The sequence below is a fragment of the Thalassophryne amazonica genome, chromosome 17 (genome assembly GCF_902500255.1).
Source record: "Thalassophryne amazonica chromosome 17, fThaAma1.1, whole genome shotgun sequence".
NCBI classification, from domain to species: domain Eukaryota; kingdom Metazoa; phylum Chordata; class Actinopteri; order Batrachoidiformes; family Batrachoididae; genus Thalassophryne; species Thalassophryne amazonica.
In genome coordinates, this window is record NC_047119.1 from 29,936,603 (window position 1) to 29,950,450 (window position 13,848).

At 40.5% G+C, this 13,848-nt stretch overlaps 1 protein-coding gene across 3 annotated transcripts in view; it reads left to right on the forward strand.

Annotated features, from left to right (window-relative positions):
- The window catches only part of LOC117529575 (protein FAM222A), a 54,395-nt gene extending 50,701 nt beyond the window's left edge, over positions 1–3,694 (forward strand). For all 3 annotated transcript variants that reach the window (XM_034192403.1, XM_034192401.1, XM_034192402.1), the window contains one exon: positions 1,586–3,694. In XM_034192403.1, coding sequence (XP_034048294.1) covers positions 1,586–2,928 — 1,343 coding nt within the window. In that variant the 3' untranslated portion in view covers positions 2,929–3,694. The remainder of the gene's footprint in view (positions 1–1,585) is intronic.
- The last annotated feature ends 10,154 nt before the right edge of the window (positions 3,695–13,848 follow it).

Sequence of the window (13,848 nt, forward strand, 5' to 3'; positions counted from 1 at the left end):
TGATATGTAATTTTTGGCGAGTCCAAACAGATATTAGGGAGTAAAGATTTATGACACCAATATATCTGCTAATATAAAAATGGCAATGATTCTTAACATTTCATTATCAAATTGTTACGACAAAGAAATGTAATTAGGGAATAACCCTGTTGTGTCTGATGATTTGCGGACGTTAATGCTGGTTCTTACGGTCGCAAATTGAGTTTTAGCGGCGACTTGTTAGTGAAGTCGGCAAAACGGCTATTTATAAGCGTAATCCAGCATTAACGTCTGCAAATCATCAGACACAGGTGGGTTAAACCCATTGTAATCCAATTCCAACGTTTGCAAGGATTACGGTCATAAATAGCCGTTTTACCGGCTTCGCTAACGCGTCGCCGCTAAAACTCAATTTGCGGCCGTAAGAACCAGCATTAACGTCGGCAAATCATCAGACACAAGGGGGTTAATCCCATTCTAATCCAATTCCAATGTTTGCAAGGATCCTTGTCCACCACTGAAGGCTACATCTTAATCCGCATAATAATATAGTTCTGTAAAAATGTTACGCAGGCGAAGGGTGTGGTCGGCTCATCAAAGCTTAACGTGGCACCAGTGTCTTCATGCCAAACTGGAAATTCTGTCAGCAGAATTCTGTTCACCACATCACTACTTTCTTTCTTTCTTCTTTTTCTTCTTCTTCTTCTTGTACGTGTTTAATGGCAGTTGGCAACCTCTCGATCTCAGCTGACAGCACCATTATTGAAATCTGCGTAGCAACGCGCGTGGACAGGGCACGGAGTAACACATTAAATGTGAAACAGTTTTAATATTTTGCCACCGTTTACACGATATTTTATGGTCTGGAATCTCACACGATTAACCAATCAGATTTGCGGAAAAAATGTAATTGGATTAGAATTTAGGTTTGATGTTTGTTATGCTGCCTTCTCATTTACTTAGTCCTCGCCAAACTGACAACATGGTGTCTGTTCTCACTGTAAAACACCCACTCTGGCAGCTGGTTGCTCTTGTAGCTAATAAGACCAAGGGTGATGGGGTCCCGGCCATGTTTGAGTCCCTTCTACTGGACGAACTATGTGATGACACAATTTTCAACAGCAAATGTGTTTTTCTGCATTGCTTATTCAGTAAAATGAAATTTTTAATATCAGTGAAAATAACGGCAATACCAATATGTTCATGAAAGGCTCATATTAGACAGTATTATCGGACAACTGATCCATTGGTTGGGCTCTAGTTTCTGCACAGAAATAAATAAAGAAACTGTTATTTTCACATTTTTCACAGTAGTTATGTTCTAAAATTCAAATAACATGATCACACCTCCAAACGTTGCAGAAAGGGTTTTGTATTAATTCAGTCGAACACTCACCTTGTCATTCTCTCTATGCCTTTGTCAGCATAGGTTTGGTTTTTAAGTTACATGTAGCTTAATATTAACTTGTTTCTAAGGGTTTTTTTTTTTATTTGTAAAGGTCTTCTTTCCCCAAGGTTCACCACTGCTTGTTTTTTATTGAGTTAATTATCACGTTTTTGGGTTTTCTGGAGTCTGACCCCAATAATTTGTCTGCTTTTGCTTCAGGAAAATCAGCGTCCATGGTTTCTCGGTACCCTTCCCCTGCAGAGTTGGATGCTTTTGCCCAGAAGACGGCCAACAGCCCACTGTCCATCAAAATCTTTCCAACTGATATCCGTGTGCCACAACACAAACAACTGAACAAAACAGTCAATGGTTTAGACACCACAGGCCAACGCTACAGCCCCTACTCACACCCACATTCAGGTGGCTACCAGGGCTTGCTGGCCATCGTCAAGGCCTCTGTAGCACTCAGAGGTGTAGTGAAAAACTCTGATGGCAAGAGGACTAAACATGCATACACCCAGACATCAATGGTACCATACAATAATTCTCTCAATAATGGCTACACTGTTACGAAACATGAGAATAAAAGCTATCATATAAGTTCATATCAACCCCCTGATGCCCCTATAGAGACACTTTGTTCTACCACTGCAATGGCCTCCGGAGATCACAGTGTAGTCCCCCAGTCTAAACTGGTGGACGTTCAAGGCCTGATGAGGCAGATAAACAGAGTTCCTCACAGCCAGGCACTGCAGCTGGGGGGCGAAGCACGACCCAGCCCCTCCCTGCAAGCCGTGGCTGCAGTGGCACATGCAGACTTTGTCCCTGAGGTGCCGCCTCACAGTAGCCAGGCAACCTCAGGAGCAGTGGTCCCTACGCAGAGTGCGGACAGACCTGGGTACTTGGAGAATGGGGACTACATGATGTGGCAGCACAGGCACTATCGTCAGATTAAGCAGCAGCAGGCCTATGAACAGGGAACACTGAGGATATACAGTGTGCGTAACAGTGCTCAGGGAGTCAGGCAGTCTGCTTTGGCATGTACCTCGCAACCGTTGTATCAACCGCATCCTCCCACTGTGGGCACAGGGCAGGAGTGGGTTAGCGGTTCCTCTATGACCTGCGCAGCAATGCAAGGACAACTCTCTGTTGGACAGTACTTTGTTCCCATGTGGGACGGTGTTGTAGCCACGCCAAACAGCGACTGTTATCCTTCTCAGGTGCTGGCAAAGGGTACGTGTGCCATCAGGCCAAGAGACACAGGCCTTTCACATCTCATTCCTCATCCAACTCTTCATCACCACCATCCACAGCTCCACGCCCCTCCTCATACCCAGGCCTACAACCCAGAGCAAACCCTCTGCTGTGGGCCACCCAGTTCCAGTCTGTGCCACGCGGCAGCCCTCAGCAGCAGCCTACAGTCTCTGGAGTGCCTCATCAGTGAGATCCAGCCTCCCTGCATCAAAGAGCGCATGCTGGGCCGCGGGTACGATGCTATGGGGATGCCTCAGGTGCTGGAGCACCACCAGCAGACCCACATCCAGCTCCCAGTGTACAGATAAGACACGGAGCAGCCACACAACAGGACACGGAAGCAACAAACCTTTTTTATAGACAATGAAGTATGTCAGTTTAGGATACTATGAGAATAAGAGGATGCCATTTTTTTTTTAGTTCATGCATGTCCTGTATTTGTAGAAGGCTTTTTGTTTCGAAGCCTAATTGATAATCATTACTTAACCCACAAGTTTGGACTTTTGATGTTATATTTTTACATCATAATCAGTCATCAAATATCAGTGCTGTTTGTCATAATCAGAGGTGAATGTCTTTGGGAATTTTCAGATGTTTGGACATGGAATGTACAGCAGCAGTGTTTGTTACATAGACATGGCCCATTTCACTCCCCATGATCCGCATTAAAGAAAACACTAACCGTTGTTAGCATTAACATGTGGTCAGCATTTAGTGATTTACATTACCATATGTGGTCACATTGTTATGCTGCATAATATTTACCCCAGAAGTTGTAAATTGTGACTCGAAATGATGTTACACCTGAGCTAAATGAGCTCCATTTTCCCCACAACACCACAAGTTGGAAATTAAGATGGACGCATCCAGGATTTTGGAGTATAAAGTGCTACAAAAAAGCAGTTCACCCAAAGATCCCCATGGAAGAGTAGAGGTGGTGCAGATGCTACATTAATGTTTTAATTTACTGTTCCATTTGTAGCATGGTGTCGCCAGTCATTGGCATTAGCAACATATACAAGGTTAGCCAATATTGGCAGCACCAGTTGATAATATTATGCAGTATTTCATGCATAAAAATACAACCCCTGGCAAAAATTATGGAATCACTGGCCTCGGAGGATGTTCATTCTGTTGTTTAATTTTGTAGAAAAAAAGCAGATCACAGTTCCAGCATCATCACCTTGCCCAATGCAGATTCGAGATTCATCACTGAATATGACTTTCATCCAGTCATCCACAGTCCACGATTGCTTTTCTTTAGCTCATTGTAACCTTGTTTTTTTCTGTTTAGGTGTTAATGGTGGCTTTCGTTTAGCTTTTCTGTATGTAAATCCCATTTCCTTTAGGCGGTTTCTTACAGTTCGGTCACAGACGTTGACTCCAGTTTCCTCCCATTCGTTCCTCATTTGTTTTGTTGTGCATTTTCGATTTTTGAGACATATTGCTTTAAGTTTTCTGTCTTGACGCTTTGATGTCTTCCTTGGTCTACCAGTATGTTTGCCTTTAACAACCTTCCCATGTTGTTTGTATTTGGTCCAGAGTTTAGACACAGCTGACTGTGAACAACCAACATCTTTTGCAACATTGCGTGATGATTTACCCTCTTTTAAGAGTTTGATAATCCTCTCCTTTGTTTCAATTGACATCGCTCATGTTGGAGCCATGATTCATGTCAGTCCACTTGGTGCAACAGCTCTCCAAGGTGTGATCACTCCTTTTTAGATGCAGACTAACAAGCAGATGTGATTTGATGCAGGTGTTAGTTTTGGGGATGAAAATTTATAGGGTGATTCCATAATTTATTCCTCAGAATTGAGTGATTCCATATTTTTTTCCTCTGCTTGGTCTAAAAAAGTAACCGTTACTGACTGCCATAATCTTTTTTTCTTGATTTCTTATAGTGTTTCTTAAAGCCAGAAAGTTGCCATTTGAAATGACTTTAGTTTTGTGTCATGTCTGTGATCTGCTTTTTTTCTACAAAATTAATCAACTGAATGAACATCCTCCGAGGCCGGTGATTCCATAATTTTTGCCAGGGGTTGTACATAGCAACATGTTCTGAGGAGGCAATAGGACAGCACTATGTCTAAGATTTATTAAAATGGACACCAAAAAGACAGAAATGCAAAAAAAACAAAACAAAAAAAACCCGTTAAAAACTACACATTTCTCCACAGTTGCTGCTTGGAGTAGCCATCTTGGATTGTGAAATCAGGGTATGTGGTGTTTGAACGAGATGAGAAGGAGTTGGGATTCTGACTTCAGGTGGCTTTCCTGGGGGTGCGAAGGATGCACAATTAAATTAACTGGATCCACAGACATGAGTGTCAGCTGTGGTTAGCATCAACAACTAATCATTAGCTTCAACTCAACTGTAGTTAGCTTATTGCTAGGCATTGAACGAGCTGTATATTGTAAAATGCAGTGGATCGGTCCACCGCTGAGTATGAAGCGGCTGGGATGAGGATCAGCACCTCTAAATCTGAGGCCATGGTTCTCAGCAGGAAACTGATGGATTGTCTACTCCAGATACGGAATGTGAATGCGATCTTACCCCAAGTGAAGGAGTTCAAGTACCTTTGGGTCTTGTTCATGAGTGAGAGGACAATGGGGTGTGACTGGCTAGAGAATCGGTGCAGCGGGTGCAGTGTTGCATTCACTCTACCGTACTGTTGCGACGAAAAGGAGCTGAGCCAAAAGGCAAAGCTCTCGATCTGCTGGTTAATCTTCGTTCCTACTCTCACCTATGGTCATGAGGGTTGGGTCATGACCGAAAGAACTAGATGGCGGGTAGAAGCGGTCGAAATGGGCTTCCTCAGGAGGGAGGCCGGTGTCTCCCTTTTAGATAGGGTGAAAAACTCTGTCATCCCTATGGAGCTCGGACTAGAGCCACTACTCCTTCACGTTGAAAGGAGCCAGCTGAGGTGGTTTGGGCATCTGGTAAAGATGTCTCCTGGACGCCTCCCTTGGGAAGTGTTCCAGGCATGTCCAGCTGGGAGGAGACCCCGAGGAAGACCCAAGACTAGGTGGAGAGATTATACTGTATCTCCACACTGGCCTGGGAATGCCTCTGGATCACCCAGACAGAGGTGATTAATGTGGCCCATGAAAAGGAAGTTTGGGGTCCCCTATGGGAGCTGTTGACCCCGTGATGTGATCCTGAATAAGCGGTTGAAGATGAGTGAGTTAGTGTTCTTGACACATATGTAGTATGGAGTTGACTTGTTAGCTTCTATCATTTCCAAAGCCTAGGTCTGGTGGCCACTAAGTCCATCGCTGCTTGTTCTTTAATACGGACCATCAGGAGTCAAATGGGCCATGTCAGCATAACAATGTCTGATATAAATGGGGGCGGGGGGGAGTCTGCTCCATGTCTGGAAATCTGGTAATTCCCACAAAACTTTCATCTCTGCCTATAATCGAATCTTCTTGTATGATGTCACAGTCAAAGGTTGTGGCCATCGTGAAAGACAAACACAACAGGATTGCATATCGTAAAGCTGGAAGCTTTTGATTTATTTAATATCTGTGCAATGTTATACGTTTGATAGCGTTCAATTTCTGTGCATTTGCGGTTTGAAGGGGACACAAAATGGAAATTCCTTTTGTTTGCTGGCAGTTGTTACAAATCAGGGAAAACAGACAGAAGATCTGCTGAACCAGCACAGAGACTGAGTGAGCCGGGCCAAAATAAGGTGTAATCACTCAACATTCACGTTGATGGTCAAAAATCCATTATGTTGGTTGTTACAGCAGAATCTGTCATTACCAGATGGTAAATAATAAAGTAAGTCAAAACAAAGCTACCTCCCTCGGCCACTCCTCCTCAACCTTCCCTCCCCATTGAGCAGAAGAAGCACCAGTTACAGCATTTTAAGATGTCTATAGATTCTTCATGTGGAAAAGGCCAAATATATGTAGATTGTAGTCTGATCACATTCAGGGTAAAATGCATGTTGTGCCTCCCAATGTGATTTTTAGAGGCATTTCTGTAAAGTAGCTACTGTCCACCATCCTTGGGCAGGGGTACTTTTACAGGGCAGATAGAGGATAGTTGTTGGCTGATAGATTAATATTTAAAATGTCTGTTCTACTATCTACGGTGAATAAACTCTCAAAATAGGTGATCTTTGCTATGGTAACACCACCAGTTTGTCTTCCACAATGGCCACAGACACAGTCGGGCGATGTCAATTGGAAGGGTCCATACCGGGGAGTGGGCAGTGTGCCGTAATGGTCTGAGACTATGCAAGTTTTCCTTTCAGTTGATAACCTTTCAGCAGAAAATTGATCACGACTTTAATTTGGAGGCAGGAATTCATCAATAAAACCTGCTGAGGTGATCAGTTTCAAGGGAAACCTGCTCCATTTTGGCCCTCGTTGCCCACTCCTGAAATTGAGTACCAACTGAAAATTTGCCATAAGCTACATATTTTGTTGCCAATCCCTCTGCAGGCTTTGTCCAAAAAAAGGGGAAAGTTGACAGTAATTGGTGTTTGAAATTTGTTTCATTTCAAGGATCAGATGAATATTTTTCCATAAATTGCTTCTTATTTTTGAGAGAGACTTACTTTAATATTAACTGGACTTATTTTGTGCATCTGCTGCTCTGTTGTGGTTAAAAAAAACCTGTTCCCAGCATGTTCCAGTGGCTGGTCTGCAGAACTGGGTTGCTGCCTTTCTATGGTCAACCTCTCGGTTTTATGGCAAATCATCTGAATATGTATTTTTATTAATGCAGTCACAAGGAAACAAAAATACCTAAATCAACAACACTGTGGATTTGAGGCCGTGCACCATGTACTCTCCACTTGACCTTTTAGCAACACTTTAAATTTTGAAGTGTCGTGTAGATGTTCAGAATCTGCTTTTTTTTATGTTAATAATTTTATAGTATATTTCTCGTAGGGCTACATGTCTGACTGAGTAGTTATTTGTGTCTGCACTGGTTCTATAATACTATTTATTTATCTCTGCCTGTTGAGTTACATGGCAAACTATCTCTATAAAGTGCAATTATTAAATATGAACATGAGTGCTGTCCTGATCTGCAGTATCTGACCCCAATCCCTCTTTGCCTATTCTTGAGGATTGTCAAATAAATGAACATTTTTAAAACCCAGAAGATGGTTCCTCTTCAGCTAGAAATGAAGGCAGGCTTTGGTGTTCAAAAACTAAATATGAAAAGATTTTTCTGTCTGGTTTCTCTCTATTGAAATAATCTTTAGATTAATCTTCACTTCATGATCTCAGGTTTCTAACATGTAAATTGATCTGAAGCTGAAACAATATTAAACTGTTCATCATGAATACATTAGTAAACGAGTCTGGAATGATCATTTTGTATCAGTTAATGTTTCCTGCACTGCCAACCTTAAAGGGGCTGTATTTAGTAAAATCTGGTTTTATATATACTGTTTTGAGTGAGATATAACTGGGTTTCTTTGGTTCCTGCTTTAAATCTCTAACAGCTGGTTTTAGACAAGCCTCAACTTCTGGTGCTGAAACATGAAGCCAATGCAGAAATGCCAAATTTTGTAGTTCCATGAATGGCCACTTCAGTCTAGCCTCAGGGTGTTCTTCCATTCCTGATTTTTGGCCTCAATTTCTTTCCTGATTTCAAAATTTAGAAAACGTGGACCAATGTTTGTTTTTTTTTTTTGCAAAATTTGTATTATTTTATATCCACTTACATACGGGTGTAACCAGAATTGCTGAATCCACCCAAGTATGTATGATTCCCATTGTCTTTGCACACACCTTTCCAAAAAGCAAAAATGTTGCTAATGACATCTCAAAACTGTCTTCTGTTGAAGAGTGCGACATGCGTCTCAAGAGTTTCATGTTGCGAAGGAGGACCAGAAGAAGGCTTCTGGAAAAAAACAGTAGGTCCCAATTATAGCATATTAGTTATGTGTGGGTCATGTTTTTTGTTGTTTTTGTTTTTTGTTTTTTTTACATCCGCTGCTCATCATAAGAGCCACTCTACACCATCCAACCCACCAAAATATGCACTGATTGCTGATCCAAACCTAAAATGTGTGTGTATGCGGGGGGGGACCAATGGGTCTATGTTGTGATGGAATCCATAGCATTAAGGTAGAATATGTTAGATGAACACACAATCACTCACATGCATGGAAAACTGTAATGTATATATTTTTTTTCTTAGCCTTATAAACATACACAATCAGGTTCCAAAAATCAGCAAAGGGAGACCGACCTTAGCTAGCCTGGTTAACTACACAACAGGGTGTGTGTTTGGACTACACTGATTCTGGCCAGGCCATGCCGATCTTGCCCCCGCTCCATCACCTGACCCTTCGGTCACATTACCCACAAGCAAGAGAGGCAAACTGACGACCTGCCATTCATTTTCAATCAGAGTGGGCGTTTTACAGCAACAACAGACAATGGTCGCTACACTGCCAGCTACACATGGCCAAAATAGATGAGAAGTCTATTTCATGCAAATGCTGAACAACGAGACATGGTGACTGCCAATCCGAGTAAAAAGGCAGTGTGACATCAGCTGGTTGCTTGCACAAACAAAATAGTCAAAGAGGGGGGAATGCGCTCGGAAACAGCTTATTTATGTGTAAATCTAATATGTTTGCCATTTTTCTTATATATTTTCTAAAAGTTAGCGAGAAAAAACACACTTCTAAATCTAAAAATGCTGTTTTTGTAACCAGATAACACCTCTGATGTGATTTACAAGACATCTTACATAGAAATGTTAGCATGCTATCGGGCAATACAGGAACGTCACTGTGAAACACAACAGACTGAAACAAATCAAGGGAACTTTGGTTCCGTTAAGCTGTCAAGCAAGGAGGAAAACTCAGTTAAGTGTTGGGTTTTTCCATTGTTTATATCATTAAACATTGTGCACATTAATGACAAGTAATCACAAGCTGGCCACGCCCAGGAACGCCAATCAAGCGACAAACGATAACTGCTCGGCGCCCTCATTTGTAGCTAATAGGATAGGATTCAAACCCCATGCTTCTGAAAGCCTATGGGTGATGACACGAAGGGTTTGTACAATGTGTAGAAGCACACACGCAGAGTCTATGGTGACTGACAGGCTGTAGCTCCTTTCCATATAAGGCAGCAGGCTTTGATTATTTCATGGAGACAGGATATTTTTGTTTAAGTCTGCGTTTTTTTGTTTTTTTTTTCTTTTTACAATCTTTAATATGTTTTTAACACATTTGGTGACCTATTATAGCTCACTGAAAAACGGAATAATTTGACCCCTTTAACATAAGCTACATAAGACTTAAATGCAGCACTTACATGAAACGAAATATATTTCCTTATTGCTATTTTTGCATGTACATGAAAAATGCACGCTTTTCTTTTTATAATTCCTCACTGTTCCCATTATTCCTAAATGGGTTCAGTGCCAACTCTTATTTTGCTTCATTTACCTCCTAAATTGGTTGCAGCAGCAGTAATACCAGTCATAAAAACGTGCACTGATGTGCATCTATTACAAAACAAATAACCCAGATGGGATGAATAATGGCATTAGATGCACTGATGGGGATAAAATTGCAATATAAAATTGATGACCTCTCTGCAGATAACTAATATTTCACAGTCAAAGATCTCGTGCGTCTAACTGGAAAGTGGCTCTGGTTAAATCAGATCCTGTCTTTAGCCGTGTCCTGGTTTGGCTCGAGGCCTTTCCGTGCCATCTATCAGCCTGGACAGACCACGGTGCGGTGCTGATAAACCTGCAGGATTACAGGCACACGATTAGCTCAGGCCTGGACTCCTCTGGGAGCGGAACCAAAACCGCTCTCAGGCCTCCAGGATGCACTTCAGATAAGCAAGGCTGGGCCGAGGGAAAGCGTGGCTGATCTACAGGATCAGGAGACAGGAAGAAAAGAGATGTTTTCCCCGTGATGGAAAATGATTGTTCATAATCAACTGCAGGAACTTTTTTCTCTCCCCCCTCTCAAGATAATAATGTCCAAAGTATAAATCTACAGAGGGGCCTTTGAAAATGAAAACTGAGGTTTCTGAATTGTCGGGGAGGTTGAGATGAGAGACCATACTTGTGTTTCACCCTAAATTGTGTCAGCATTGGAAAAACATGAAAGAAATGACAAACTATATGTTAAGATCCTGTCATTACTTGTTCAGCATGATCACACACACACACACACACACACACACAAAAACTTCTAGAAGCAAAGACCAGAATCAAAAATGTTTATCATGCAAAGGAAAATAGGGATTAAAACAGCTGTGTGCAAAAGTCTTCAGCACCCCTCTGTCTAAATGTGCTTTTTGATCTTTTCCGTACACTGGTAACAATGTAGGGCTTGGACAGAAATGTTTTTCTAGATGTGTCCATGTGCAACTGGGTGTGCTACAAACAATAAATGCCATCATCTATCTCCCCAAAATAAATAAGTAGAATAAAATTCAAACCTTTTCACATCAGGTGAACTTTAATGCACCGGATCAATCCAAAAAGCACTTTGTTTTGCTTATCATCATATTCCACAAATGTGTCTGCCACCTGCTGGATCAATTGTGGAAAATCATTAACAGCTGTGGTTGAATTTACATGCTATTTGCCACATGCTGAATGAGCACTGGGTGAATATAGTAGAGCGGTTAAGGCCAACTTTTCACAAGAATCGTTCAGTTTTTGAAGAAAGCATGAAACTTTGCACAGGGATACTATGGGACCTAAGGACCATGAAAAAAAATAGACCCCAAAAACGTGCGCCCCCTGGTGGCTGCCATATTGAATTTTAAAATGGCCACTGAAATTGACCAATTTTTAATATTATTTCAATTTATGATATGCAAAGGACAGTAATTACAGCATCTATCACTGTTTTCAATATCAGGGTATATTTCAATGAAGTTCTGAATCTAGTCATATGGCAGCCATATTGGATTTCAAGATGGCTGCCTTGTTTTTTACTTTTCTTTGCTTTTCTTAAAAATGACAGTAATGCAGGGAAAGAAGTTGATCAAAGTTTAGTATTTTTGGTTCTAAAATCAGTAAATATCAATGAAAGTCAACCTCAAAGGGTCTTGAGGTTCTTATACCAGTGTTATGTAATAATAACACCTATATGGATGCTATGGCACTATTTTATGCTGCCAAGCTGCCCAATACATCAGAGATTACAGTTAAGACAGTGCTAATTTTCCAAAGCAAAAGTGCAACTTAAAATCCTATTTAAATTCTTTATCTCTTGTTTGCTTAATAATGCTTATCTTTAATGCATTTCACGATGTTTGGCAAGCTGCTTCATGGTATATGGGGTGCCCATATGAGCCAAATTGAGCCAGTATGGTGTTTGTCATCTATCACATGTGACGTTATAATTTTAAATGTTTTTGTGGCTTTTTGAAAGACTTAGTATAATTTTCTGGGTATTCATGTTTTCAGGTTTTGAATCAAGATGTCAACACAGTTAGAGCTTGTTGCATGCGGCTGCACAAAGTATTGCATAGGCAATTGCAAATGTTTTAAGACATTCAAAACTAAAAATACAATGCAGCCAGCTGTGCAAATGCAATGGGGAGTGCTACGATGGATAAGCTTCTGACATTGATCAGACACATGCCAGCAGGGCAACTTTTAATTATAAACTTGCTGGACATTTGGCCATCTGGGTAAGATTTCCCCACACTTGGGCTATTTGAAATGGACGAAAACGTTCATATATGTTTTTAAAGCACTAAACATTTACTGATGCAACTTTAAATCATTCTGTTTGAAAACAAAAACAAAAAAAAATTGAATATTCATGTTTGCTGTAACAAAGATAGCATAAAAATCTCCAGTTTTTGCATTGTGCTTTTTAAATAATCTGTTTTGTTCTGTTACAGATCTACACATGTTTAATTATAATAAATCAGCTGTTTGTTATAATCTTAATTTTTTTTATATATATATAAATTTGGGTCAATAATATCAGTTTGCGCAGGTAATTCCTTGTAAATAACACACTTTAGAATGAAGTATCCCAGGAGCGATACAGATTATTCCACTATGGCTAAAATAATTCAGCTGAAATGTGGAACTGACATTAGCTGGATATGGCTAATACGAACCATATCTTTTGGCCTTGTTTATATTCATTTGGCAGCCCACCCATCTATTTTACCTTTAAAGTTGCCATGGTGCATAGACATGTTTGAACTAGATGTCTGCCTCCAGGATTTAAACATAGATCTTTATTACCAGTTACTTAATTTGAAAGGTAATTCTCTGATGTATACTCAACATATATGGCACTGTATGCTAAGTAGGATGCATGGAAAAATAGAAGAAAAATATTTTGACAATAGAGTGAAATATGGCAGCCATCTTGAAATCCAGTATGACAAACATCTAGTAGATGAATTGTGAATGAAACTATTGCAATCACTACTTCATAGATACAAAGGCCTGAGGCTTGAATTTTGAATTTGTCACTAAAATAGCAGAGATAATCAATACTTAATTTTAATTGCAGCCATTTTGGAATCCAATATGGCCAGCATCAGGCAATTAATGTAATAGGTTAATTGGACTCCTCATTACTTATGGGTAACTTTTACAGTTATGCTTCCATCTTTACAGAGGACTGGGATTTTTCATAATCTTCATTTTAATGGTGGCCATCTTGAAATCCAATATGGCCTCCATCTCACAAAGTTGAAAATGAGTCCATTGGACTCCCTGACCCCAAAAACATGCGTAAATATTTTGGAATTGTGCTTTTAGCTGCCTTAGTTTGAAAGTGAATGGCAAAAATATGTTGAAAATAATGGCCATTTTTAATCCAATATTGCAGCCACCAGGGGGCGTTATTTTTGGGGTCTATTTTTTTTTTCATGATTCGTAGGTCCTGTAGTATCACTGTGCCAAGTTTCATGCTTTCTACAAAAACTGAACGATTTCTGCCTTAACCGCTCCACTAATAGTATGCTTGTCATTTTGCTGCGCCCAAATCATGTGAGCATCCATGAACAGCTGTGTGAAGAAAGACTGACATCAGCAAATATCGGACCAAATGTTTGTTCATACAACCCCTGGCAAAAATTATGAATCACCGGCCTCGGAGGATGTTCATTCAGTTGTTTAATTTTGTAGAAAAACGCAGATCACAGACATGACACAAAACTAAAGTCATTTCAAATGGCAACTTTCTGGCTTTAAGAAACACTATAAGAAATCAAGAAAAACAATTGTGGCAGTC